A 25,797-nucleotide genomic window follows, 5' to 3' on the forward strand; every position below is an offset into this window, starting at 1 on the left:
GCCGCTGCAGTAACAACGCTAGATCCCAAGACCGTGCCACAAGAGAACCCACTACCTTAATTCTCAGCACAACTCTACCATTGCAGAGATTAGGACAGTGGGTGTAGAAAGGCTAAATAAATGGCTCAAGGTCAATCAGAAAGACCTCAAGTTCTAAACCAAAGCTCTCCTCATAAGGCCCCATTTGGCCCAATATACTCATTTTGAAGCCCAGAAAAGATAAATCACACACATTTGGAGCTAAGTTGGGGCCTGAAATTGAACAGGCTGATCCCTACCCGGCCCCCCCGCCGTCAAACCTCTTTCTAAGGCAGATACATGCCTTTAATGGTCTAACAATGTATATCACCCTCTGAGTAATGGAGAGAGGGAGAAAAATAAACCGGCTAAGGAGAGAAGCAAGCAGAAAATAGGAGCTGAAGAGTACCCGCCATTTGGTTTGAGGAGGGTGAAGAGTGAGGAGTGTGTCCTTTTGCCTCTACTCATACAGGTTAACAAAACAGACCCATCACCTAGCTTATTTGGCCAGCTTCATTCCTTATCGTCTTTCAGGAACTAAGTTTTAAGCCTTAACGTTAAGTCCAGAAAAGACTAAGTGAAGAGAGCAAGGTGTGCACTTCAGGCAGAAGTGGAAATTCGCAGTGAAAACCAAAACTTGAGCTAACCGGGCAGCAGTGATTTGAGGACAGCTTGAAAGAGAAGTTTGGCTGAGAGAAGCGCCTGCAGCGGAGGGGTGGGGCCTCAGCACCCTGCAGCGTTTGCTCCTGGCCCCCACCGCCTCCGCTTGCCACGTGATCCGCCGTGTTGTGGTCCGGCCCGCGTGGGTGGCGGGAGCTGCGGGTGGGCGGGGGCGAGGAGGGGCGGGTCACGTGACGGGGTTTAAATCTCCCGCAGCCGGAGCCGCGGGGGCGCCAGTGCCGCGAGTCGAGCGGGAGCAGAGGAGGTGAGGGAGGAGGGCCAGAGAGGCAGTTGAAAGATGGCGGACGAGGCGGCGCTCGCCCTTCAGCCCGGCGGCTCCCCCTCGGCGGTGGCGGCTGAGAGGGAGGCCCCGTCGCCCCCCGCCGGGGAGCCGCTCCGCAAGAAACCGCGGAGAGACGGCCCGGGCGTCGGGCAGAGCCCGGGCGAGCCTGGTGGGGCGGCCTTGGAGCGTGAGCTGCCGGCGGCGGCGGGCGGCTGCCCGGCGGCGGCGGTGCTGTGGCGGGAGACCGCTGCGGGCGGGGAGCGGGAGGCCCAGGCGGCTGCGGCGGCAGGAGAAGGAAACAATGGGCCGGGCTTACAGGGCCTATCCCGGGAGGTGCCCCCGGCCGACGACTTCTACGACGACGACGACGAAGACGAGGGCGAGGAGGAGGAAGAGGCGGCGGCAGCGGCGGCTATTGGGTACCGAGGTGCGCAGGGCGCGGGCGGCCGGGACTGCGCATCCCCCCGCCTCCTCTCGGGGCCCCTCCTGATGTGGGGTGGGGGAGTCTCGGGCAGGCTGGGGGCTCGTGGCTGGCTTTGTAGCGTCCCCCTCCCAACCAGGGCCCTCAGCTGCGCGCCTCCGCGGCTGCAGGCCTGGCTGCAAGAGCGGCCCGTCGACTATCCCTCCCTCGCCCTCTCCCCGCCCTCCTCCCCTCAGTCCCAGGCCCGCCCCAGCGGCCTCGCGCTTTGCGCAGCCGCGGGGCTGGCGAGCCTCGCAGTGGATTTTAAAATAAGTTTCTCTTTCCTCCTACTCTTTTAGCATATTGCTTTTGTTAAGTGTTTTTTGCTTCTCCGCCCTTTCTCCCCTCGCCCCGCACAGTTAAACCTGCAACTTTTGACTGTCCCTGATAACAACCATTTGCAGTTGACTTTGCAAACTGACACCTGTGCAATTTGTTGTTTTTGAAGGCCTTTATTTATAAACTTGTTTTAAAATTTAAAAGAGTAAAGCTGTTTCTAAAGTCACAACCTGCAAAATTTGAAGAGCATAGCTGTTTCTACAGGGATCACTTTGGTGCAGTTAATAGAGGGCATAGGAGAGAAATAGGTTTTAGAATACTTTGTGGGAATAGTGTTTTTTCTCTAAATCATATTCTTATAGTGGTTTTTAGATTAAGTGTCTGTGTGTGTGTGTATGTAACCCCGAAATACGAGTTGACGCTTTTCTGACCTACTAAAGCAGACAGTATATGATGGTTATATATGTCTCGTCATCTTTGAGTGTGTCATGTTTTCTAGCTGGATAGACGTGTTTTTATTAATCTTTTATTGGTAAATCCAGTCTGGGCCATTTGACCTGTGTAAAGCTTACGACGTGTGCATTAGGGACTGGAGTGGAAAAACGACCCCTGTTTTCAAGGAACAGTTTAATAGTGGGAATGAATAGTGCAAATATCTTAGTGTATGTTTAGTATTATGTATTATAAATATATTTTTACATGTACATATATGCAAGTTGCCTTAGTTATATTTGCACTACCTTTGGATAAGTTTTTTGGAGTTTTTGGCTGCGCCTGCAGCATGTCGAAGTTCCTGGGCCAGGGATCCAACACTCCCCACTGCAGCAACAACTTGAGATCTTAACCCACTCCACCACAGCGGGAACTCCTGAATTCTATTATTTGTGATCGATAAATTCCAATTAACTAGGTTATTTATTACTTTTTGTATTTTTTTTTGTCTTGTTGTTGTTGTTGTTGCCATCTCTTGGGCCGCTCCCGCGGCACAGGGAGGTTCCCAGGCTAGGGGTTGAATCGGAGCTGTAGCCACCGGCCTACGCCAGAGCCACAGCAACGCTGGATCCGAGCCGCGTCTGCAACCTACACCACAGCTCACGGCAACGCCGGATCGTCAACCCACCAAACAAGGGCAGGGACCGAACCCGCCACCTCATGGTTCCTAGTCGGATTCGTTAACCACTGCGCCACGACGGGAACTCCTACTTTTTGTATTTTTAAGTAGACTTAATTTCTTGCTCAATTTTGATGAACTCTAACTTAGATTCTGGGCAGGATCCCTAAAGATGAGGATATACTGTTCCTGGGAATGATGCAAGCTGATTCAGTAGGCATTCTTTACACACTCAGTGTGAATGTTAAGTGCTTTGTTTATTTAAAAATTTTATGACCGAACCTGGGCCTATGGGAGCTCCTAGGTTAGGGACTGAATCCAAGCCACAGCTGAGACCTATACCAAGGCAGCAAAACGGGATCCTTTAACCCACTGCACTGGGACAGGGATCCAGCCTGCACCTCAGTAGCAACCCAGGCAGGTACAGGCTTAACCCATTGCCCCACAGTGGGAACTCCCAAGTGCTTTATTCATTGGAAATTCTTACGTCATAATCATTACAGTTCTTCATACATTTTATTTATTTATTTTATTTTTTAGGGCTACACTTGCAGCACATGGAAGTTCCGAGGCCAGGGGTCGAATCTGAGCTGCAGCTGCCAGCCGATGCCACATTAATGCCAGATCTGAGCCGCATCTTTGACCTGCACTACAGTTCACTGCAACTCTGGATCCTTAACCCTCAGAGGAGGACAGGGATCGACCTGCTCATGGATATTAGTTGGGTTCTTAACCAACTGTGCCATAACAGGAACTCTCTTATTCATACATTTTAAATGGTAGATTGTTTCATCAGCCTTGAGTTACTTTTGGCTTCTTTTGCAGATAACCTTCTGTTTGGTGATGAAATCGTCACCAATGGTTTCCATTCTTGTGAAAGTGATGAGGATGATAGAGCCTCACATGCCAGTTCTAGTGACTGGACTCCAAGACCACGGATAGGTATGGTTTTCACAGCCTAAGAGCTATCTTTTTTTGTATTTTCTTTTTATGTCAACTAAAAATAAAATTCTCTGTCCCCTTATAGTCTGGTGATGAGGTTCTTAGGTGTTTAACGAAATTTACTATCAGCTTGTTTCTAGGAAAGGTAGTGCTTTGAACTGCTTTTGTTTCTAAATAGCATGGGCCTGTCTAAGCTGACCTCTGGTATTTCTCAAGTAACCAGGTCCTTCTCACACTTGTGGGCCTTTACACTTGGGCCCTCTGTGTGAAATGGTCCTTTTTTTTTTTTTTTTAAATAATCTTTTCTGGCTGACAGGGGCCACGTGGAGTTCCTCAGGCCAGGGATGAGGTCCCAGCTGCCATTTTGACCTGTATCCTAGCTTCGGCTACATCAGATCCTTAACACACTGTGCCATAAGAGAGGTCCAAATTTGTTCTGTTTTAGGCATTACCTTAAAACTGTTGTTTGATGCTGTTGCCAGGATCGAACCTGGGTCCCATGCTCCAGAGACACTGCTGCTCTCTTGTGCCACAGAGGGAACTCTTGCGGTTAGAGTATCTTGCTTACTTCATTGCCCTTCTGTATTTTTTTCTTTTTAACACTTATTTATTGACAGTCTCTCCGTGTAACTTTTTTATTGACCGTTTTTAGAATATAAGTCCTATGGGGGTAGGGATTTCTGACTGATTTGTATACTGTTTTGTCAGTGCCAGGAAGAGTGGTTGGCACATAATTTGTCCTTAGTAAATATTTATTAAGTATTTGGATGCATTAGGAAACTACCTTGAAGATGAGCACACCATCAGTTTTTTATACCTAAGTAGTAACATGACCATCTCAAAATGATCTTTTTCTTAATGTGCTTTTTTTTGTTGTTGGCTTGTTTTTTTAGGGCCGCAGGTGCAGCATATGGAAGTTCCCAGGCTAGGGTTCAGATTGGTGCTGTAGCTGCTGACCTACACCACAGTAACACTGGATCCTTAACCCACTGAGCGAGGCCGGGGATTGAATCTGTGTCCTCATGGATGCTAGGTGGGTTTATTAACCACTGAGCCACAACAGGAACTCCTTAATGTACTCTCATTATATATATAAAAAATATATATACTGGAGTTCCTGTTGTGGCTCAGCGGTTAACGAACCCATCTAGCATCCATGAGGACACAGGTTTGATCCCTGGCCTCGTTCAGTGGGTTAAGCATCCGACATTGCCCTGAGCTGTGGTGTATGTTACAGACTGGCTTGGATCCCGAGTTGCTGTGGCTGTGGTGTAAAGCTAGTGGTTGTAGCTCCAATTTGACCCGTGGCTTGGAACTTCAATATGCCATGTGTGTGGCCCTAAAAAAATAAAATAAAAAACAACAACAACAAAAAAACTTTGAGGAGTTCCACGACCCAAACTAGTATCCATGAAGATGCGGTTTTGATCTATGGCCGCCTCGCTCAGTGGGTTAAGGCTCCAGCGTTGCCATGAGCTGTGGTGTAGGTCAGGTACACAGTTTGGATCCTGCATGGCTGTGGCATGACCAGCAGCTGCACCTCTGATTCAACCCCTAGCCTGGTTGGTAACTTCCACATGCCACAGGTGTGGCCCTAAAAAAAAAAAAAATACTTTGACTATTTAAAAACAATGATGATTAGTCTTTTTTGTTTTATTTTACTATTTTTTTTTTCTATTTTCAGGGCCACACCCATGGCATGTGGAAGTTCCCAGGCTAGGGGTCAAATGGGTGCTACAGCTGCTGGCCTACACCACAGATACAGCAATGCTGGATCCTTAACCCACTGTGCGAGGCCAGGGATTGAACCCTCATTCTTATGATTCTAGTTGGGTTTGTTACCACTGAGCCACCATGGGAACTCCTGAAATATCTTTATAGTGCATTTCCTTACTCTGCAAAATAGCCTTAAAGATTTCTGCTTCATTACTTCAGAAAGTTAATGAGATTTTGAATTACTTGGAAGTGGATTTGATCTAATTCTTTTCCCTTTTAATATAGGTCCATATACTTTTGTTCAGCAACATCTCATGATTGGCACAGATCCTCGAACAATTCTTAAAGATTTACTACCAGAAACAATTCCTCCACCTGAATTGGATGATATGACACTGTGGCAGATTGTTATTAATATCCTTTCAGAACCACCAAAAAGGAAAAAAAGAAAAGATATTAATACAATTGAAGATGCTGTGAAATTACTACAAGAGTGCAAAAAAATAATAGTTCTAACTGGAGCTGGGGTATGTAAGATGTGTAAAACACTAGCAAAAGGGTGGAGGTGGTGTGTGTTTTTTCTTAAACCATGTCCAATTTAGAAACATTTTTCTGGTGTAGAATTTATCATTACATGATGGTGGGCATTTGTGTTTGGAAACTGCTAAAAAGTGAGTGTAGCAGCAATTGTTAAATTGGTTCAGTTTTTTGAAAACTTCTCAATAACTGTGTAGAAGGTTGTCTTCTATTAATTGGTACAGTAGGTAAGTGCAGTTAAGGCAAGATTTTTACCTGCATTATACCACAACCCCCTAAGGAGATGCATGGAATTCTGCTTGCATTGAAGTATGTCAGAGTCTGATGGCAAAATTGGTTCTTTGTTAGGTCTTCCTGGGGAAACCAGGAACCTAATAGGTACTGGCAAGTAAAGAACTTAGTATTGGAAAAGTAACAACAGATTCCTATCTCTCCTTTATTTTAATGTGATGGGATTGTGGTGGCTTGATGATTTTCATTTTTCCCACTTTAAAGTTTTACTTAATTCTCTACTTAAGGCTGTTTCATATTGTATGTTGAATACAGAATTTATTGCATGGTAGTGACCACGGCAGCTGTTGGAATAAAATTCAGTACTTTTTTTCTGACTTTTTGAGTTAAGGGGAGGGTGTTATTTAATCTTAAATGGTCACGAAGGAAAATTATGCTTTGCTCCCAGGTGTGACGTAGGCAAGTTTTGCTTTGAGGCCAAAGTGGTGTGAACACTGACAGAATTGTGAAACAAAAACATAACTTTTAAAATCCCTATTTGAAATGTCAAGATTTATTTGTAGAAAAAGCACATTATCTAAATCTACTTTTTTAAATTTAATTTTTTAAAATTTATTATTATTATTTTTTGTCTTTTTTGCCATTTCTAGGGCCATTTCTGTGGCATATGGAGGTTCCCAGGCTAGGGGTCAAATCGGAGCTGTAGCCACCGGCCTACACCAGGGCCATAGCAACGTAGGATCCGAGCCAAGTTTGCAACCTACACCACAGTTCACGGCAATGCGGGATCCTTAACCCACTGAGCAAGGTCAGGGATCGAACCCGAAACCTCATGGTTCCTAGTTGGATTCGTTAACCACTGAGCCACGACGGGAACTCCTAAGTCTACTCTTAAAAATTGATATGTTGTACAACATAGTTTTTGAAGGAAAAGAGAGAAATTTAGTTTCCTTTTCCTTTTCCTTTTTTTTTTTTTTTTTTTTTTGCATTCTAGGGCCACAACCACAGCATATGGAAGTTCCCACGCTAGGGGTTGAATTGGAGCTGTAGCTGCCAGCCTACGCCATAGCCACAGCAACACAGGATCCGAGCCACGTCTTCGACCTACACCACAGCTTACAGCAGTGCTGGATCCTTAACCCACTGAGCAAGGCCAGAGATTGAATCTGTGTCCTCATGGATACTAGTCGAGTTCATTACCGCCTAGCGGTGATAGGAATTCCTGGTTTTCTTAATGTACTAGAATGCTGACCAGATGAGGGATTTCTTGGAAATACTTGACCAATAGAAATTCTTGCCTGCTTTCTAGTTAAAATAATTTGAAATGGCTTACTTCATTGTAGTCAAGTTGCTTTTGCTTTAATTTGTTGGCTAAGTGCTTATAAAGTCTAAAGTTAACCTGACTTAAAATTCCTTATCCCATTATGAATTGAGTATATGGTGGATTTAATTATACTGGTTTTGAGTGTTTTATTTCTTTTAGAAATTGGAATAGGGCAATATCTCCATTAACCAAAAGTTTTAAACTAAAAATATCTTCAACTCTTCCCTAATTGTATAGTAACAGAATAGTAATTATTAAGGTAGTAGTAGAAAATTTAATTGTACAAATTATGCCATGCATATTTCAGGTTTCTGTTTCTTGTGGAATACCTGACTTCAGGTCAAGAGATGGCATTTATGCACGCCTTGCAGTAGACTTTCCAGACCTTCCTGATCCTCAAGCAATGTTTGATATTGAATATTTCAGAAAAGATCCAAGACCATTCTTCAAGTTTGCAAAGGTACTACGAACTTTTCTAATAATTACTTTGGTCTCTTTTCATAAAAAATTATTTTGTTTACATTTAGGCTTCTTAAACACCATTCACTGTCTAGTAAATTGAGTACTAATGCTAGTACTGTGGTAAAGTAAAATCACTGAAATGAATCATTTCAGTCAGAATTCCCTTCTTCCCAGAAGGGACTGTCATTTGCTCTTCTTCATTATAAGGTTGAGCTTTTTTTTTTTCAAAGGAGGGCTATTTTATATATCTCAGGTTTTTGCATTTCAGTAATAGCCTTTACATTGTCCAGGGCTTTTTTAGAGGTTAGTAGATCATATAAAAATAACATCACTATTGTGATTCTGAAATTTTTTTTTGTCTTTTTATGCTGCATCGTGGCATATGGAATTTCCCAAGTTAGGGGCCGAATCAGATTGTAGCTGCTGAACTACATGACAGCCACAGCAATGCCAGATCTGAGCCATGTCTGTGTCTTACACCACAGCTCACTGCAACACTGGATCCTTAACCCACTGAGCAAGTCCAGGGATTGAACCTGCGTCCTCATGGATACTAGTTGGGTTCTGTTACTGCTGAGCTGCAACGGAACTCCTGATTTTTATGGATCATAAAAATACCACCTCTGCTTTGATATGTTTTACAGTAGGAGTGTGAAAGTTTCTTTTTTTTTTTTTTGTCTTTTCTAGGGCCACACTCGTGGCATATGGAGGTTCCCAGGCTAGGAGTCTAATCGAAGCTGTAGCTGCTGGCCTACATCACAGCCACATCAATGTGGGATCCAAGCTGCTTCTGTGACCTACACCACAGCTCATGGCTATGCCGGATCCTTAACCCACTGAGCGAGGCCAGGGATCGAACCCGAAACCTCATCGTTCCTAGTTGGATGCGTTAACCACTGTGCCATGACTGGAACTCCAATAGGAGTGTAAAAGATTCTTAGGTTGTATTTTAGTCAAGGTTGAATGCCTAGAGCTGCTCTGTCCAGTTCAGAAACCGTTAGCCACATGGGGCTATTGAGTATAAGTGTACTAAGTACTGAGATACAAGTGTGGACAAGACATGCCAGATTTTGGAAACCTAGTTTGGAAAGCATACAAAATATTATACATTTTATTATATATTAATAAATATAGATTGTATATGTGGAAATAATACTTTGTTGAGTTATAAATTATGAAAATTTCACTTTTTTTTCCTTCTTTTTACGGCTGTACCTGCGGCATATTGAAGTTCCCAGGCTAGGGGTTGAATTGGAGCTGCAGCTACTGGTGTACACCACAGCCAAGCAATGCAAGATTCTAGCTGCATCTTCCACCTACACTGCAACTTGTGGCAACACTGGATCCTTAACCCACTGAGCAAGACCTGAGATGGAACCCACATCCTCAGAGACACTTTGTTTGGGTTCTTAACCTGCTGAGCCACAACAGGAACTCTGAAGATTTCACATTTTTTATGTGGTTACTAGAAAATTTGAATTAAGTAAATGACTCACACTATGATTTAATTTGGCAGCTCTGTTTTGAAGTGTAAAGTTTGATATTATTGTCATCCCTTGGTATCTGAGGCAGATTGGTTCCAGGTCCCCCAGATACCAAAATCTGAGGATGCTCAATTCCCTTATATAAAGTGGCATAGTAACTGCAAGTCATCTATGCATATCCTCCCTATATAGTTTCAATCATCTCTAGATTACTTATAATACCTAATATAGGCATAGTTCGTTTTATTTCACTTCACTTTATTGCTCTTCACAGATAACTGTGCTTTTGTTTTTATTCTTTTTTTTTTTTTTTTGTTTTTACAAATTTGAGGGGTGTTTGGCAACCCTGCATCGAGCCAGTTTGTCAGAGTGCCATTTTTCCAAGGCATTTGCTCACTTTGTGTCTGTATCACATTTTGGTGATTCTTAGAATATTTCAAACTTCATTAATATTGTGATCTGGTATGGTGATGTTCGTTAACACTGAGGGCTTAGATGATGGTTAGTGTTTTTCAGCAATAAAATATTTTTAGTTATGGTATGTACCTAAAAAAATTTTTATTATTATTTTTTTTGTCTTTCTGGGGCTGTAGCCTTGGCATATGGCGTCTCCCCGGCTAGGGGTCAAATTGGAGCCGTAGCTGCCAGGCTTGGCCACAGCCACAGCAATGCTGGATGTGAGCCGTGTCTGCGACCTACACCACAGCTCAAAGAAATGTCAGATCCTTAAACCCACTGAGCAAGGCCAGAGATAGCACTCTTATTCCCTCATGGAACTCTGGCAACCTCATGGTTCCTAGTCGGGTTTCCCCTGCACCAGATCTTTGATCCACTGAGCAACGCATCTCACGGATACTAGTTGGGTTCGTTAACTGCTGAGCCACCTTGGGAACTGCTGTACTTTTTTTTTTTTTTTTTGTCTTTTTGCTATTTCTTGGGCCGCTCCCGCGGCATATGGAGGTTCCCAGGCTAGGGGTCGAATTGGGTAGCTGTAGATGCCGGCCTACACTAGAGCCACAGCAACTTGGGATCTGAGCCGCTTCTGCAACCTACACCACAGCTCACAGCAACGCCGGATCCTTAAGCCACTGAGCGAGGCCAGGGATCGAACCCACAACCTCATGGTTCCTAGTCAGATTCATTAACCACTGAGCCAAGACGGGAACTTCCTGCTGTACTTTTTTAAAACATAATGCTTACAGTTTAGTATAAATATAACTTTATGTGTACAGGGAAACAATAATTCATTTACCTGACTTTATTATTGCTTTATTACTATGGTCTAGAATCAGACTCATAATATCTCTGTGGTATTCCTGTATGATGTATATAGTTGGTGCAGGAAATTCAAGTTTTCATTTTTGTCTTTTTTTTTTAAAATGACCGCATCTTTGGCATATGGAGGTTCCCAGGCTAGGGATCCAGTTGGAGCTGTAGCTACTGACCTACGCCACAGTCAGAGCACCACGTGTCTGCAACTTATACCACAGCTCATGGCAATGCCGAGTGCAAGGCCAGGGATCAAACCTTCATCCTTATGGGTACTAGTTGGTTCCTTAACTGCTGAGCCACGACAGGAACTTTGAAGTTTTGGTTTTTGGAACTTTCTGGAATTCCCCCCCCCCCCAATATTTTCAGTCTACAGTTGGTTGAATTCAAGGATGTAGAACTTGCAGATATGGATGTTTATACATTATACCCTATTGGCTGCATCTGCGGCACATGTAAGTTCCTGAGCCAGAGATCAGACCCATATCAGCAGTGACAATGTTGGATCCTTTAACTGCTAGGCCCACCAGGGAAAAGTTCAGAAAACTTTTTTTTTATAGTTTAATTTTATGGCAAGTAATTAATTGTAAAGTTGTTATTGCTAAACTTTGGTATGTTTGAAAGTACCTTTTTGTATTTGTGATTATTTGTGATACTCATTAAAGAAATTAAATGGACCTGAATTTTAATGAAAAGGTAGCCCCAGCAGTTCCCTGGTAGCTCAGTGGGTTAAGGATCTGGTATTGTCACTGCTATGGCTCTGGTTACTGCTGTGGTGCAGGTTTGATTCCTGGCCCAGGAATTTCTGCATGCTTTGGGTTCAGCCAAAAAAAAAGTGACCTCAGCTACTTCCAGATCATGTAGTCTATTTACATAACTAAGAAAAGCTGTGCCAATTTAGAATACATGGTGTTAGCTTAAATTGGTTGTCTAAAGAAATAATTTTATTATAGACAACTGTGCTTCTAAATATGAATTACAGTAAAATGGGAAATTAGTATTAGAATTTCTTAAATATCCTTTACTTGCTAAAACTGAAAATTAATTTTGAAAAAAATTTTTCTTTTTTTTGCTTTCTTAGGGCCGCACCTGCGGCATGTGGAGGTTCCCAGGCTAGGGGTCTGTTTGGAGCTACAGCTGCTGGCCTACACTGAGCCACAATAACGCCAGATCTGAGCCGTGTCTTTGACCTACACCACAGCTCACAGCAGTGCTGGATCCTTAACCCACTGAGGCCAGGGATTGAACCCACAACCTGATGGTTCCTGGTCAGATTCATTTCCGCTGCGCCATGATGGGAATGCCTAAACTTGAAAATTTTTCAAAGAAAAATTTTAATCTCCCTAGTAATCAACTTGAAACATATTTGAAATTCATGTATCAGCAATGATGATGGTCATCTCTCCTTTAGATCAGATAGTTGACTCATGAATTGAATAAATAATGTAAAGTTAGTTTATTTTTTTCTTCATTATAAGAGTGTGAATTCATGAAGATTTACTGTTATTAAAATACTGGTACTAGGGATCCTGCTGCATGATTTTGAAGACCAATTAAATATTGTTTAGTTACTGGTTTATTGAGTTGGACCTAGGACACTGGTTCTAGTTAGTAGAAAGTAACAACTTAAAGGCATAAGATAATTAGAAACTATTTTCTTGTGTCTGATTATAAGAGCTTAATTTACTAGTAGTACATTAATATAATGCTCCTAAGATTTTTGCTATAAATTCTGTGTTCTGAGAGGAAACAAAATCCTTTAACTTGTCAGCTTTTCCCCCTGTCACTTAAGTATATACTAAATTGCCTAGTAAAAGTAGTAACCTGACACTTAGAAAAATGTGGTAACTGAGAATAGAAATAGCAAGGTGAGGGAGTTCCTGTTGTGGCTCAGTGGGGTAAGAACCCAGCCAGTGTCATGAGGATGCAGGTTCTGTCCCTGGCTTCACTCGGTAGGTTAAAGGATCCGGCGTTGCCACAAACTGTGGTGTAGGTTGCAGATGTGGCTCAGATTCAGCGTTGCTGTGGCTGTGGTGTAGGCTGGCAGCTGCAGCTCAGATTCAACCCCTAGCCTTCAAACTAAATATGTTGTGGGTGCAGCCCTAAAAAGCAAAAAAAGAAAAAGTAAGGTGAGAAAGATTGTAACCATAATTGTCCAGTATACAAACTGGATATTCATTTTTAGCTTAAGATAGTTGTGCCATGTAAAAATTTGTAGAAGCAGTTAAGAATTATTCTGACAGGGAATTGTCACCGTGGCAGTCCTTGGGTTAAGCATCTGACTGTAGCAGCTGTCATTGTTGCTGAGGTGCAGGTTCAATCTCTGGCCTAGCGCAGTGAGTTAAAGGATCTGGTGTTGCTGTGTGGCTGCAGTGTAGGTCACAGCTGTGGCTCACATTCAGCCTCTGACCTGGGAACTTCCACATGCTGCGGGTGCTGCCATAAAATGGGGGGGGGGGGAAGAGTAACTTTAACAGAGACAAATGATAAAAATGCACAAATTGAAATAGATTTTAATAGCACCTAGGAGAAGAAAACATTCGAGGGGCAGCATGTTTCACTTTTCTGTGAAAGTTGTTATGGTAAGAAAGAGCTAAATAAATCCTTATAACTGCCACTCACATAGGGTTGTTGTACTTTAGTTTCATGGTAGAAACTACTTCAAAGTATCTAGTTGCTGAAATTTCACTTAAAATTAATAGTAATAGGTAAGATTGAGTTACTTTGCATCTAAAAGTTAATAAGATGAAGGACAAATACATAACGACAAAGAATGAAGGCCGATAGTAAAAAAAAATGGAGGATGGGTGGGGTTCCCATTGTGGCTCAGTGGTAACGAACTTGACTAGTATCCATGAGGTCTCTGGTTCAGTCCCTGGCCTTGCTCAGTGGGTTAAGGGTCCAGTGTCGCCATGAGCTGCGGTGTAGGTCATAGATATGGCTCAGATCTAGGGTTGCTGTGACTGGGACATGGGCCCTCAGCTGCAGCTCCCGATTTGACCCCTAGCCTGGGAACTTCGATATGTATTTATTTATTTTGCTTTTTAGGGCCGCACTCGCGGCATATGGAGGTTCCCAGGCTAGGGGTTGAAGCAGAGCTACAGCTGCCGGCCTGTGCCGGCATAGCCACAGCAATGCCTCATCTGAGCCACATCTGTGACCTACACCACATAGCTCATGGCAATGCCAGATCTTCAACCCACTGAGGGAGGCTAGGGATCAGACCTGTATTCTCATGGATACTAGTCAGATTTGTGTCCACTGAGCCACAATGGGATCGCCAATGTTGTACTATTTTACTGGATTCCTAAAATAATATGTGAGTACAATACTCCTAAAATTTTCTGCCAGTTGCTATACCAGGCAGGAAGTTAATTAATGGTTGTTTTGCTGATTATGAGAGAAAGTAAATTTTAATATAAATCCGTAAAGACAGGGCCCATTATGAATTTAGACATTTTGGAAGGAAAGTTTCTACAGATGTATAAACCCATTAATTGTATATATTAATTATTGAGAAGAAACTTAGATTTCATTTCCTATACTGGAAACTCTAAATAATGGAGAGGTGTGTGACCAAGAGTAACTGGTTTGTCAGAGGTTACTTGTGTTAAAAGTTTGTTAAAAGTTGTTTCTCAACCTGTTGACATTTTGGAATGGATAATTTTTTGCTGTGAGTAGCTGTTCCTGTGCATTGCAGGGCATTTAGCAGCAACCAGTGGCCTCCTCCCATTAAATGCCACCCCTAGTCTTGACATTGAAAAATGTCTCCTGCAAAATTGTTTGAATAGCAGCATATTAACACTGTGCCCAGCTGTGTTACCACTTTGAATTCTTCTACATATGAATAATCAATGCCAGTGTTAAAGCTATATATTCACATTTTGAACCATTGTCCTCTTGTATAATAGGGCATCTAAAATAATTCACTGATGCTGATAAAAATGATTTTTTTAATGAGTCAGTGAAAGTAAAACTGAGAATGTGTAAAAATAACCCTTTTTTAAGAAGGGCTGTGTTCAGGGAGTTCCCATCATGGCTCAGTGGAAACAAAACTGACTAGTATCCATGAGGTTTGATCCCTGGCCTCACTCAATGGATTAGGATTGGATGTTGCTGTGAGCTGTGGTGTACGTCGAAGACGCATTTCAGATCTGGCATTGTTGTGACTGTGGAGTAGGCTGGCAGCTACAGCTCCAGTTGGACCCCAGCCTGGGAACCTTCCTATGCCTCAGGTGTGGCCCTAAAAAGTCAAAAAAAATAAAAAGGGCTGTGTTCAAAGAGTGTAGTTGCTATCCCATATTGAATACAGTGAATGTTCTTTCTCTTTAAGTCCTTAAAATTCAAGAAAAGTAGAGGGAGAAATGTCACTTTATTGATAATGTGCAAACATAACGGATTGTGTAGCTATAAAGTTAAGGAATCTTAAAACCAGATCATTACTTAAAAGTTAAAAATATATAATCCCCTGTCAAAAAAAAAAGTCACATTCACTTGAAGACAATACCGAGTTTTGCTGAGTTAATACCGAGTTTTGTAGATGGATTATATATATATATATATATATATATATATATATACAGTGATATAGCTGGATGTATATTATAAAAATGGGCTCTTATCTGCTGCTTTGCATTTGTGGTATTTTCTGTTTAATAAACTTTCTGTTAGATACTTGAATAATCAGTGTTCATCAAGTGGTCTACTGCAGGTGTTCATTTTGGGTGTTTCCTGCTTTCCGTTATTAGAAGCGTATTGCTATTGCTATGATTGTCCGTGTCCTGATTTGTTGTTGCCTTACTGGTGCCTGGAAAGGTTGAATAAGATTCCCATCAGAAGTGTATGAGAAAGCTGATTTAGAATGCCCCTGCCTCTTTCCCACAAAAAGTCTCCATAATACATTATTAGTATTAAAATATTTTTGGAGTTCCCCTTTGTGGCTCAGCAGAAACAAATCCCACTAGCATCCATGAGGACGCAGGTTCGATCCCTGACCTTGCACAGTGGGGTTAAGTAAGGATCTGTTGTTGCTGTGGTGTAGGCTGAAGACTCGGCTTGGATCTGGCATTGCTGTGGCTATGGCATAGGCCAGAGGCTGTAGCTCTGATTTGACCCCTAGCCTGGGAGCCTCCACCTGCTGCAGGTATGGCCCTGAAAAGACCAAAAAAATTTTTTTATTTATTTTTTCAGAGAAAGGGGTGTGGTGTGCTGGTGTGTGTATTGTGTAATACTAAGGTTTAAAAAGAAATTTATTTATTTTATTTTTTATTTTTATTTTTTTGTCTTTTTGCTATTTCTTTGGGCCGCTCCTGCGGCATATGGAGGTTCCCAGGCTAGGGGTCCAATCGGAGCTGTAGCCACTGGCCTACGCCAGAGCCACAGCAACGCTGGATCCGAGCCGCGTCTGCAACCTACACCACAGCTCACAGCAACGCCGGATCGTCAACCCACCAAGCAAGGGCAGGGACCGAACCCGCAACCTCATGGTTCCTAGTCGGATTTGTTAACCACTGCGCCACGACGGGAACTCCAAGAAATTTAAATAGTGCAAAAACATGTTGACCTCTCCCTTCAGTTTCTTAAGAAATCCCTCCGATTTCTTAAGGGTTACCATAGTAAAATGTTTCATTGGGTTCCCCTTCTAGGAAAAAAAAATGAGTAAACCTGTTGTGTAGGGGAAGGGATATTACTGTAAGATTCTAAAAATACTTTAAGAATGATTACCAACAGAATCATACCCTTTTCTCTACATTGCTTTTTTCCCCCACTTAATATTCTTGGAAATAGTTCATAATGGCTCTTAGGTATACCTCATTTAAAAAAAAAAGCTCCATAGTATTGTTTTAGGTTGTACTACAGTATAGTTAATCAGTCTCCTATTAATGGTTAACTAAAGTTCATTTTTTGGTGGGGCACCCGTGGCATGGGGACGTTGCCGGGCCAGGGATTGAACCAGAGCCACCTCCGTGAAAATGCCACATCCTTCACCCACTGCATCACAAGGGAACTCCACACTTACTGCCCCCTTTTTTAGCAGTTATTTATAAGGCAGTTAAAACTACCAGTATAGCAATAACAAAAAAAAGTCTTGTCATTATGTTAGCATTGTGTTTTTGTTAACTAGTATAGATTACTGCTTTTTACTACCTGCCATGTAGATATCATTGAATTACCTGTTTTTAGCTACTTTTTTTTCCCCCATTAGATGCCCTTTTTTTTTTTTTTTGGTCTTTTTAGGGTCATACCCATGGCATGTGGAGGATCCCAGGCTAGGGGTCCAGTTGCTGGCAACCTACACCACAGCTCACAGCAACGCTGGATCCTTAACCCACTGAGCAAGACCAGGGATCGAACCTGAGTCCTCATGGATGCTCATTGGTTTCTTTAACTGCTGAGCCACGATGGGAACTCGGTGCTTTTTTTCTTTTTCGTGCTGATTTGTGGGAACATTATGTGTTCTTAAAGAGTGTTTTTACAATAGAGGCTGTTTAGAATTCCAGCCTTCAGTAATCCCATGAAGATGTACAAAGCGAAATATATACTTTACTTACTAAATTAGTTTTATTAGACTGATTTGCAATACCTAGTAGAAATGGTTCTTAGCCTTAAAGGAAGATAGGGAATATGAGGTTGAGGGGTGAAAAATTGCATAGTGGTTAAGACCTGCCCTTTGGCATCAAAGTGAGGTTGACCTTTGGCAAGTTATTCCTATGCTTTGGTTTCTTTCATCTGTAAAATGGGGATATAGTTGTCTTCATGGAGGGTCAGCAGACCTTTTCTGTAAAGGACCAGGTAGTAATTGCAAGTAATTTGCTTTGTGGATTACATGGGAGCTCTGTCATGCTGTGTTCTTTTCCTTTATGATCCTTAAAATGCTATAACCTACTTCTCAGCCTAGTCTAAAACAAAGTGCTCCAGTTAGGCCTCGTACGTTAAGTGGTTAAAAAATAGCTTGACTAATTGAAGTTCTCTTTTGTTAGATTAGTATATGACCTCAGTCTAGATGTTGCCCATTGCCTGTTTTGTACAGCTTGTGACCTAAGGATTTTCAGATGAATGGGGGAAAAAAAAATCAAAGACTATTTCACAGTATATGAAATTTAAATATCATTGAGCGAAAATAAAGTCTCACTGGAATATAGCCATGCTTATTTGTTGGAATTTTGCTTGTGGCTGCTTATGTACAACAATTGAAGATTTGAGTGGTTGCAACACAGACCATGAGGACGGAGACCGTATTGGCCTGGAAAACCTTAAGTATTTGCTGTCTGGTGTGCAAGTATGGAAAAGTTAGCTAAACTTTTGAGTTTCTCAGGGAAACCAGATTTTTAAGGGGAAAAAGAGTAGTTAAGTTTGTCAGGTGACTAACTTTAATTTGCAAGTAATGATTAGGTAAGATAATGAGTAGTCTGGTTCCATGAAATGGATTAAACAAGGCCAGTTAGGATTTTCCTTACCAGGATCAATTGGTTTCACTTATCTTTTTGGCAGCATGGAGAATTAAGGTTCTAGTGTCCTAACAGTTCTGCCTAAAGACCTAGCAAATAGGGGCTCCCCCCCCCCATTTTTGGTCTTTTTGCCTTTTCTAGGGCTGCTCCCACGGCACATGGAGGTTCCCAGGCTAGGGGTCTAATCGGAGCTGTAGCTGCCAGCCTACACCACAGCTCACGGCAATGCCAGATCCTTAACCCACTGAGCAAGGCCAGGGATCGAACCCGCAACTCCATGGTTCCTAGTCGGATTCATTAACCACTGAGCTACATCGGGAACTCTTTTTTTTTTTTTTTTTTTAAATGGCCGCACCCTCAGTGTATTGAAGTTCCCAGGCTAGGGGTTGAATTGGAGGTGCAGCTGCCAGCCATAGCTGCAGCCACAACAATGCTAGATCCAAATCACATCTGTGACCTGTGCTGCAAAGCTGGATCCTTAACTCACTGAGTGAAGCCAGGGATGGAACTCGAATCTTCATGGATACTATTTGGGTTCTTAACCTGCTGAATCACAATGGGAACTCCAAATACTGTCATCTTAAACTTTGATAAGTCGTTTTAGTTTTGAGGGGCTGTAGTTAATCCTACTTTTGACTGGGTTCTCATTCATATTGCTAGAAGTTTTGAGGAGATAGCAAGCAGAGAGTATCTCTGGAGAAAAGCCAATATTTCTGTCTGAAAATTCACTATGGCAGATAGTTTTGAGCTTTAGTTTTAGCCCCATTGGTTGCCTATGGCCAATTGCTGGATGGTTTTTATGTTACCGCACACAGCAGTGAAAGCACCTTGTCATTCTAATAGGATTTCAAGCCTTTGGTCCCAGCTCTACTTCCAGTTCTACAAGGATCCCTGTGGCAATAACAGTGGTCCAGCCTTCGGCTGGTTCCTTAAGGACACTCAGATTTGGGATGGCTTGTCTTAGAACTAGCATGTCACAGTTGCAACACAAAGCATTAATACATATTTTATCCAAAAGTTTTATCTCCAGCCATTGGTTTTTAGCAGAAGTCTCTTTTAAGAGCCTGATTTAGGAGTGCTTTCTATTAAAATAGTTCTTCCAGAGTAACTTTTTTCCTTTATTTCAGGTTATATCTGTTAGTGTGAGCACAGTATTTAAATATTTAAATCTGATGATTCAGACATGGTCTACTGCATAGTTGAAATAAAATAGACAAACTTAAGTTGCAAATCACCATGAAATGCAGGCTTATAAAATAAAAAAACCCTTCATAAATTATTCCTAACTACAGGAATTGTGAACTTAAGGGCTAAATTACCCCAAGTTGTTAATGGATTGGACATGACTGGAAAACTGCATTGTAGGGTTGAATCTAGGTTTTTGTTCTTAACCCACCCCTGATAAGGCATACAGAAGTTCCTTCTAGAATTCTGAGGGGAGTCTTGGTGCTCTTGCTGTCCAGCTTTGCTTTGGAGGTAGTCAGTCATTTGTTGGGCTGCTCTGGGCATGCTGTTAGCACTTTCCTTACTACTTTAGATCTGTTTTATCTGTTGCCTAGAATATTATTATATTCTCTAACAGCTGTTTCCAGAGAGAGGTTTAATAGGTACAGGTGTTTAATCCTCTAAATGTAAATGTATCAGAACAAAGCATCCTGGGGAGAAAACAGTGGTTCGTAGAACACAACCCAATGGTCCAAAACACAATGTGGCTTTCAGTTTTCTATAAACATTAGCTTTATTTTTTTTTTTTTAGGGCCACACCCGTGGTATATGGAAGTTCCCAGGCTTAGGGGTAGAATTGGAGCTACAGCTGCCCCTCTGCACCACAGCCACATCAAATCAGGATCCCGAGCTGCATCTGTGACCTACGCCACAGCTCATGGCAACACTGGATCTCCAACCCACTGAGTGAGGCTGGGGATCGAAGAACATGCATCCTCATGGATACTAGTTAGATTCGCTTCTGCCTCACCACAACGGGAACTCCAAAATTAGCTTTAATAAACTTTTCGCCTGTTACTTCTTTTTATATACGTTGTCTTAAATTGCAAAATTCATGAAATTTGTGATGAAAGTTTGCATGGGAGGAGTTCCCATTATGGCTCAGTGGAAACAAATCCAACTAATAGACCGTGAGGATGTGGGTTTGATCCCTGCCCTGCTTCAGTGGGTTAAGAATCCGGCATTGCCATGTGCCATAGTGTAGGTAGCAGATGTGGCTTGGATCCCGCATTGCTGTAGCTGTGGTGTAGGCTGGTAGCTAAAGCTCCGATTTGACCCCTAGCCTGGGAACTTCCAAATGCCTCGGTGGAGCCCTAAAAAGCAAAAAAATATTTTGATTTGTATGACAATTTTCAGCAGCATATGGACGTGGATATGACAGTTGTTAAAATGAGATTTGTGTGTATTTTTTACCTAAAGGGTATCCTGGTAGATGGTTTTTTAAAAACTTAAGACTTTTAATCTACTTAATAGTAACAATTAAACTTTTTTGTATAATGTCAGAAGTTCCCCCCTCCAGTTTGCTTGTTTGTATCCTTCCTGACATGATGTTTAAATGAATGTATCTATATAATTTGCATAGAATTTCCATTTTTGCTTAATAACAAAGCAACAACAACAAAACTCCAAAGCTATACACACTGGTGACTAGCTTGATTTTTTTTTTTTTTTTCTTTCCTCACACTTGTCATGGGCCATCTTCCAGGTCAGCGTATCTAGACCTCCCTCATTCATTTTATTTTATTTATTTATTTTTTTGCTTTTTAGTGCCACACCCGCAGCATATGGAGGTTCCCAGGCTAGCGGTTGAATCAGAGCTACAGCTGCTGGCCTATGCCACAGCCACAGCAACGCAGGGTCTGAGCTGTGTCTGCAATCTACACCACAGGTCACAGCAACGCCGGATCCTCAGCCCACTCACTGAGCGAGGGCAGTGATCAAACCTGCAACCTTATGGTTACTAGTCGGATTCGTTTCTGCTGTGCGGCAACGGGAACTCCCCTCATTCGTTTTAAGGGCTGCATACTCCACTGTTTTGGATGTACCATATTTCTACAACCAGTCCCCTATTGACGGACATATGGTTGTATTTAGTTTTTTGCTAGGATTGTAATAGGTTAGAGGCTGTAATGAATGGTAAGGAAGTAGGTAGAACTACTACTTTAAAGAAGAAAGTAGACAAGAAACTTCCTTTGCCATAGTCACTGATTAAATGAAATTTAATAAAAACACTGTCAAAAGTTGAGAGGACCAAAATTGATACTTTTTCTCTGATCTTTTTGCCATGTGTATATCTGAATTCTTTGTTTTTAAAGAAGAAACAGCATTGAAGCATTATTTGGGGGGAAAAACACACACACAAAATCCAGCAACTCAGCATTCATGAGCAACTCTATACTATACCAGTATGTGCCTGTGCAGTGGAAGGAAAACAATTTTGGTAAGGAATTAAACTTCAGCTTTAAACTTCCAACAGGTTGATATTTATAATGAATGATGAATCAAAAATTTTAAATATTTTTATGTTGACAGTGTCTTAAATTTTTAGTTTTAAAAAGAAGTCACCATACCTTTGATACCTTTAATTTCAGTTTAGACTTTCCCCTTTTTTCCTTAAAAAAAAATTCTAAGTTTGCAGCCTACAAAAATTAGATATTGAGGTATGTATTTCTTCTGACTTTATTAAAATATCTATTAACATTTGTAAGAGATGTTTATGGGTTGACTTTATCCTTTGCAAGAGGCCATGTTCACTAATTGCTGAGTTTTATACATATCACAGCAAGTCTTTTTGTAAGTGTGTGTTGCATCCATCTAGATGCTTTGAGATGGTCATGTATCGTTTTTAAATTTGCATTGGTAGCTTTTTTTTGTTAAACCAAAACATGTGGTATCTGTTAAGATTTACTCTCTTTTCTGCTCTTTGCATTATCTAGGAAATATATCCTGGACAGTTCCAGCCATCTCTCTGTCACAAATTCATAGCCTTGTCAGATAAGGAAGGAAAACTGCTTCGCAACTATACTCAGAACATAGATACACTGGAACAGGTTGCAGGAATCCAGAGGATAATCCAGTGTCATGGTTAGTAAACTTCAGAATTGCTTTTTCTGTTACTTGTTTATAGGAAAAATTAGGGTTAGAAAGTAGGCTGCCATCCAGGAGTGGAGGTGAAATTAAGGAAAGTAGAGGGCAAAAATATGAAACCAGAAGTATTGATTGGCCTTGACACTTAATTGTCAAGATATTAATGTGCTTTTGGATTTCAAGATGCAGCAGTTTCATACACTAAATTCTTTTAAATAGCCTTTATGGATTACAGAAGCAATTTTAGATATGAATAGAAAAAAAATGACTTGGTGGGGGCTGTGGAGGCTGCACCTGTGGCTGTGGAAGTTCCTGGGCCAGGAACTTACACCTCAGTTGAGGCGACATCACATCTGTTAAGGTTAACCCCTGTGTCAAGAGTTGCAACTGTCCAACATGACATCTTTACGAAACCCAAGGAACTGCTGGGTAATTCAGATTTTTAGGATTCAGAAATTGGAAGATTTTAAATAGACCATTTTGTTAAGTATGTAAACTGTTTACAAAACACAACTGTTACATTAATACAATTGTTATCTTCCAAATCTGCAGGAGTTGGTATATTTTATTTATTTTTTTGTCTTTTTAGGGTCGCACTCATGGCATATGGAGGTTCCCAGGCTAGAGGTCTAATCGGAGCTGTTGCTGCCAGCCTACACCAGAGCCACAGCAACGTGGGATCCAAGCCACATCTGCAACCTACACCACAGCTCATGGCAACGCCGGATCCTTAACCCACTGAGCGAGGCCAGGGATCGAACCTGCAACCTCACGGTTCCTAGTAGTCGGATTTGTTTCTGCTGCACCACAACGGGAACTCAGTATATTTTATTAAAAAGAGTAGTTTTAGGAAGCATTATTACATCGATGTCTCTTCTGTGAAGTCTCAACATTTCTAAATTCTTTAGCTTTTCTGGTGTTAAACTTTATGTTATAACCTTTATTTAAGAAATGAGAAAATTCCTTTAATAAAGCAAAGATGTTTGTTGTTGTTAGGTTCCTTTGCAACAGCATCTTGCCTGATTTGTAAATATAAAGTTGACTGTGAAGCTGTACGAGGAGATATTTTTAATCAGGTAATTATCACCCATATTTTAGGAATCATGAATGTCTCTTTTGCCTCCAGATCTTTTTTTTTTTTTTCCTCCCTGAAAGTATTGATGTGGTACAGAAACATCCAGGAAGATGTTGTTACTTACTATTGGGGATTCTAGTGAAATACACAAAAAAACCTTTTAATACCTGTGTTGAACACATTGTTCCATAGTGTCTCTCAAAATGATGAAATTGGCTAATATATAAGCCTAGAATAAAAATTTAGATAAGTGAGCTGTTACATATTACATTTTTCTCCTTACTGTCCTTTTTTCATGTCTGTCAGATTTAGAACCTTAAATTAGTTGTGGTAATCTTTTAAAACATTAAAAAGTATTTTGGCTCACTGCCAAAAAAAAATTTGAGGAAAATATAGCAAAGAATAAAAACCATCAAGACATTAAAATTTATGTCTTAGCTTATTTCTTAAGCTAGCTGCATATATAATCATATAATTACAAGGATAGCATATTAAAATGGAGTCATTATCATCTTTGATAATTTCGAAATGCATTCTTGGGAAGTCTGGAAATGTTGACTCTTTCTAACTTGGGCTTGCCCTTCTCTTCCCCACCTCAATCAAAATCTGGAACATGCAGGTGGTTCCTCGATGTCCTAGGTGCCCAGCTGATGAACCACTTGCTATCATGAAACCAGAGATTGTCTTTTTTGGTGAAAATTTACCAGAGCAGTTTCATAGAGCCATGAAGTATGACAAAGATGAAGTTGATCTTCTCATTGTTATTGGGTCTTCCCTGAAAGTAAGACCAGTAGCACTAATTCCAAGTAAGTTGATGATTTTTCAGAGAACCATTTATATATATATTTTCATGGGTTGTAGATGTGTGTAGTAGACCCCAGTGATCTTACTGTTTCTTGGTAAAGAGCCAGGCTTTGACGTTCTTGTTCGTGAAGATTGGTTAATCTGACATTCAATGGGGGGAAGAAGGCTTTCAAAACAGAATAATAAAGGAACAGAGTTTAATTCCCCCCCCTCCCCCCCCCCCCCCCCCCCCCCCCCCCCCCGCCCCGGTCTTCTTTTGGGCTGCACCAGCAGCATGTGGAAGTTCCCAGGCTAGGGGTCAAATCAGTAGCTGCCAGCCTGTAGCACAACCACAGCAACTCGGGATCTGAGCCGTTGTCTGCAACCTACACCACAGCTCACAGCAACACCTGATCCCCGACTTACTGAGCAAGGCCAAGGATCAACCTGCATCCTCATGGATACTAGTCAGATTGGTTTCTGCTTTGCCATGACGGGAAATCCTCAACTTAAACTTTTCAATGGAATGTGTTTCTAACGTGGCAGGAGTTAGTGTCAAGTAAATTTATATACACTTTTGAAACAGGTTAAAAATGTGTATTTTTAGTCTTAATTTGAATTTAGCTGTTGATCTTTCAAATTTGATTGATTTTTGGTCCAGTAAGTTCAAATGTATAGCTTCATACATTTGTAATGTACTCATGTAAGATAGAATGTTGGAACTCAAAGTGATTGGTTTTGGTAAGAATATGAGTCCTTGTCATAATCATGATATGTGCATCAGCTGTATCCACAAGGGTGTTGATGTGTATGCAAATGCTCAGATACAATTTTAAGTCCCTATTACACTTGCAAATATTTATTACTTTTTTAGGGCCACACCCATGGCATATGGAAATTCCCAGGCTAGGGGTTGAATCAGAGCTGCAGCTGCCAGCCTACACCATAGCCACAGCAACACCAGATCCAATTCGTGTCTGTTACTTAGACCACGGCTTTTGGCAACACCGGATCCTTAACCCACTGAGTGGGACCAGGGATCAGACCCACATCCTCATGGATACTAGTTGGGTTCATTACCACTGAGCCACAGTGAGAACTCCCTCATGAATATTTCTTTAACCCATGTTCTATAGTGTACCTTTTTTCTCTCTCTAGTGAGCAAGCAAGTGGGAGAGAGAAAAAGGACTAATTCAGTAGCGTCAGTTGTGCCCTAAAAATGAGCGAAGGAGAACAGAGGCGAGAATATCAAAACCCTTAGCTAGATAATTAAATTAGACCCCCATACCAGCAAATAGGCAGCCAGAATGCTGGAAGAGACAGAGTAAAATTCTCCAATTCTTTATCCTAACCTACGTGTAGTGGCTTTAGCAGTTTAACTGAGTCTTCCCTAAACAGCTGTTAAATTCTGTTAAAGTAGACTATAGAACAATTTATAACTAAAAGGAAAAAAAGGAAAAATGAGCTTCTTTATTTTTGAAGGTTTTTTCCCTCTTTAAAGGTAAGGCAGAGAACTTTTTTTTCTGCTTTTTTAGGGCCACACCCTCGGCATATGGAGGTTCCCAGGCTAGGGGTCTACTCGCAACTGGTCTACGCCAGAGCCACAGCAAACGCAGGATCTGA

At 41.5% G+C, this 25,797-nt stretch overlaps 1 protein-coding gene across 3 annotated transcripts in view; it reads left to right on the forward strand.

Moving 5' to 3' along the window:
* Window positions 1-889: 889 nt before the first annotated feature.
* Window positions 890-25,797, forward strand: part of SIRT1 (sirtuin 1) — a 31,768-nt gene continuing 6,860 nt past the window's right edge. Inside the window, exons 1-7 of one of the 3 annotated variants that reach the window (XM_047760969.1) lie at window positions 890-1,388; window positions 3,637-3,753; window positions 5,755-5,996; window positions 7,869-8,021; window positions 22,166-22,313; window positions 23,313-23,392; window positions 24,011-24,197. In XM_047760969.1, coding sequence (XP_047616925.1) covers window positions 977-1,388; window positions 3,637-3,753; window positions 5,755-5,996; window positions 7,869-8,021; window positions 22,166-22,313; window positions 23,313-23,392; window positions 24,011-24,197 — 1,339 coding nt within the window. In that variant the 5' untranslated portion in view covers window positions 890-976. Of the gene's footprint in view, window positions 1,389-3,636; window positions 3,754-5,754; window positions 5,997-7,868; window positions 8,022-21,544; window positions 21,670-22,165; window positions 22,314-23,312; window positions 23,393-24,010; window positions 24,198-25,797 lie in introns of those variants that run through there. The other 2 variants (XM_047760970.1, XM_047760971.1) reach the window with 2 other exon arrangements.

The sequence above is a fragment of the Phacochoerus africanus genome, chromosome 15 (assembly GCF_016906955.1).
Source record: "Phacochoerus africanus isolate WHEZ1 chromosome 15, ROS_Pafr_v1, whole genome shotgun sequence".
Taxonomy (NCBI): Eukaryota; Metazoa; Chordata; class Mammalia; order Artiodactyla; family Suidae; genus Phacochoerus; species Phacochoerus africanus.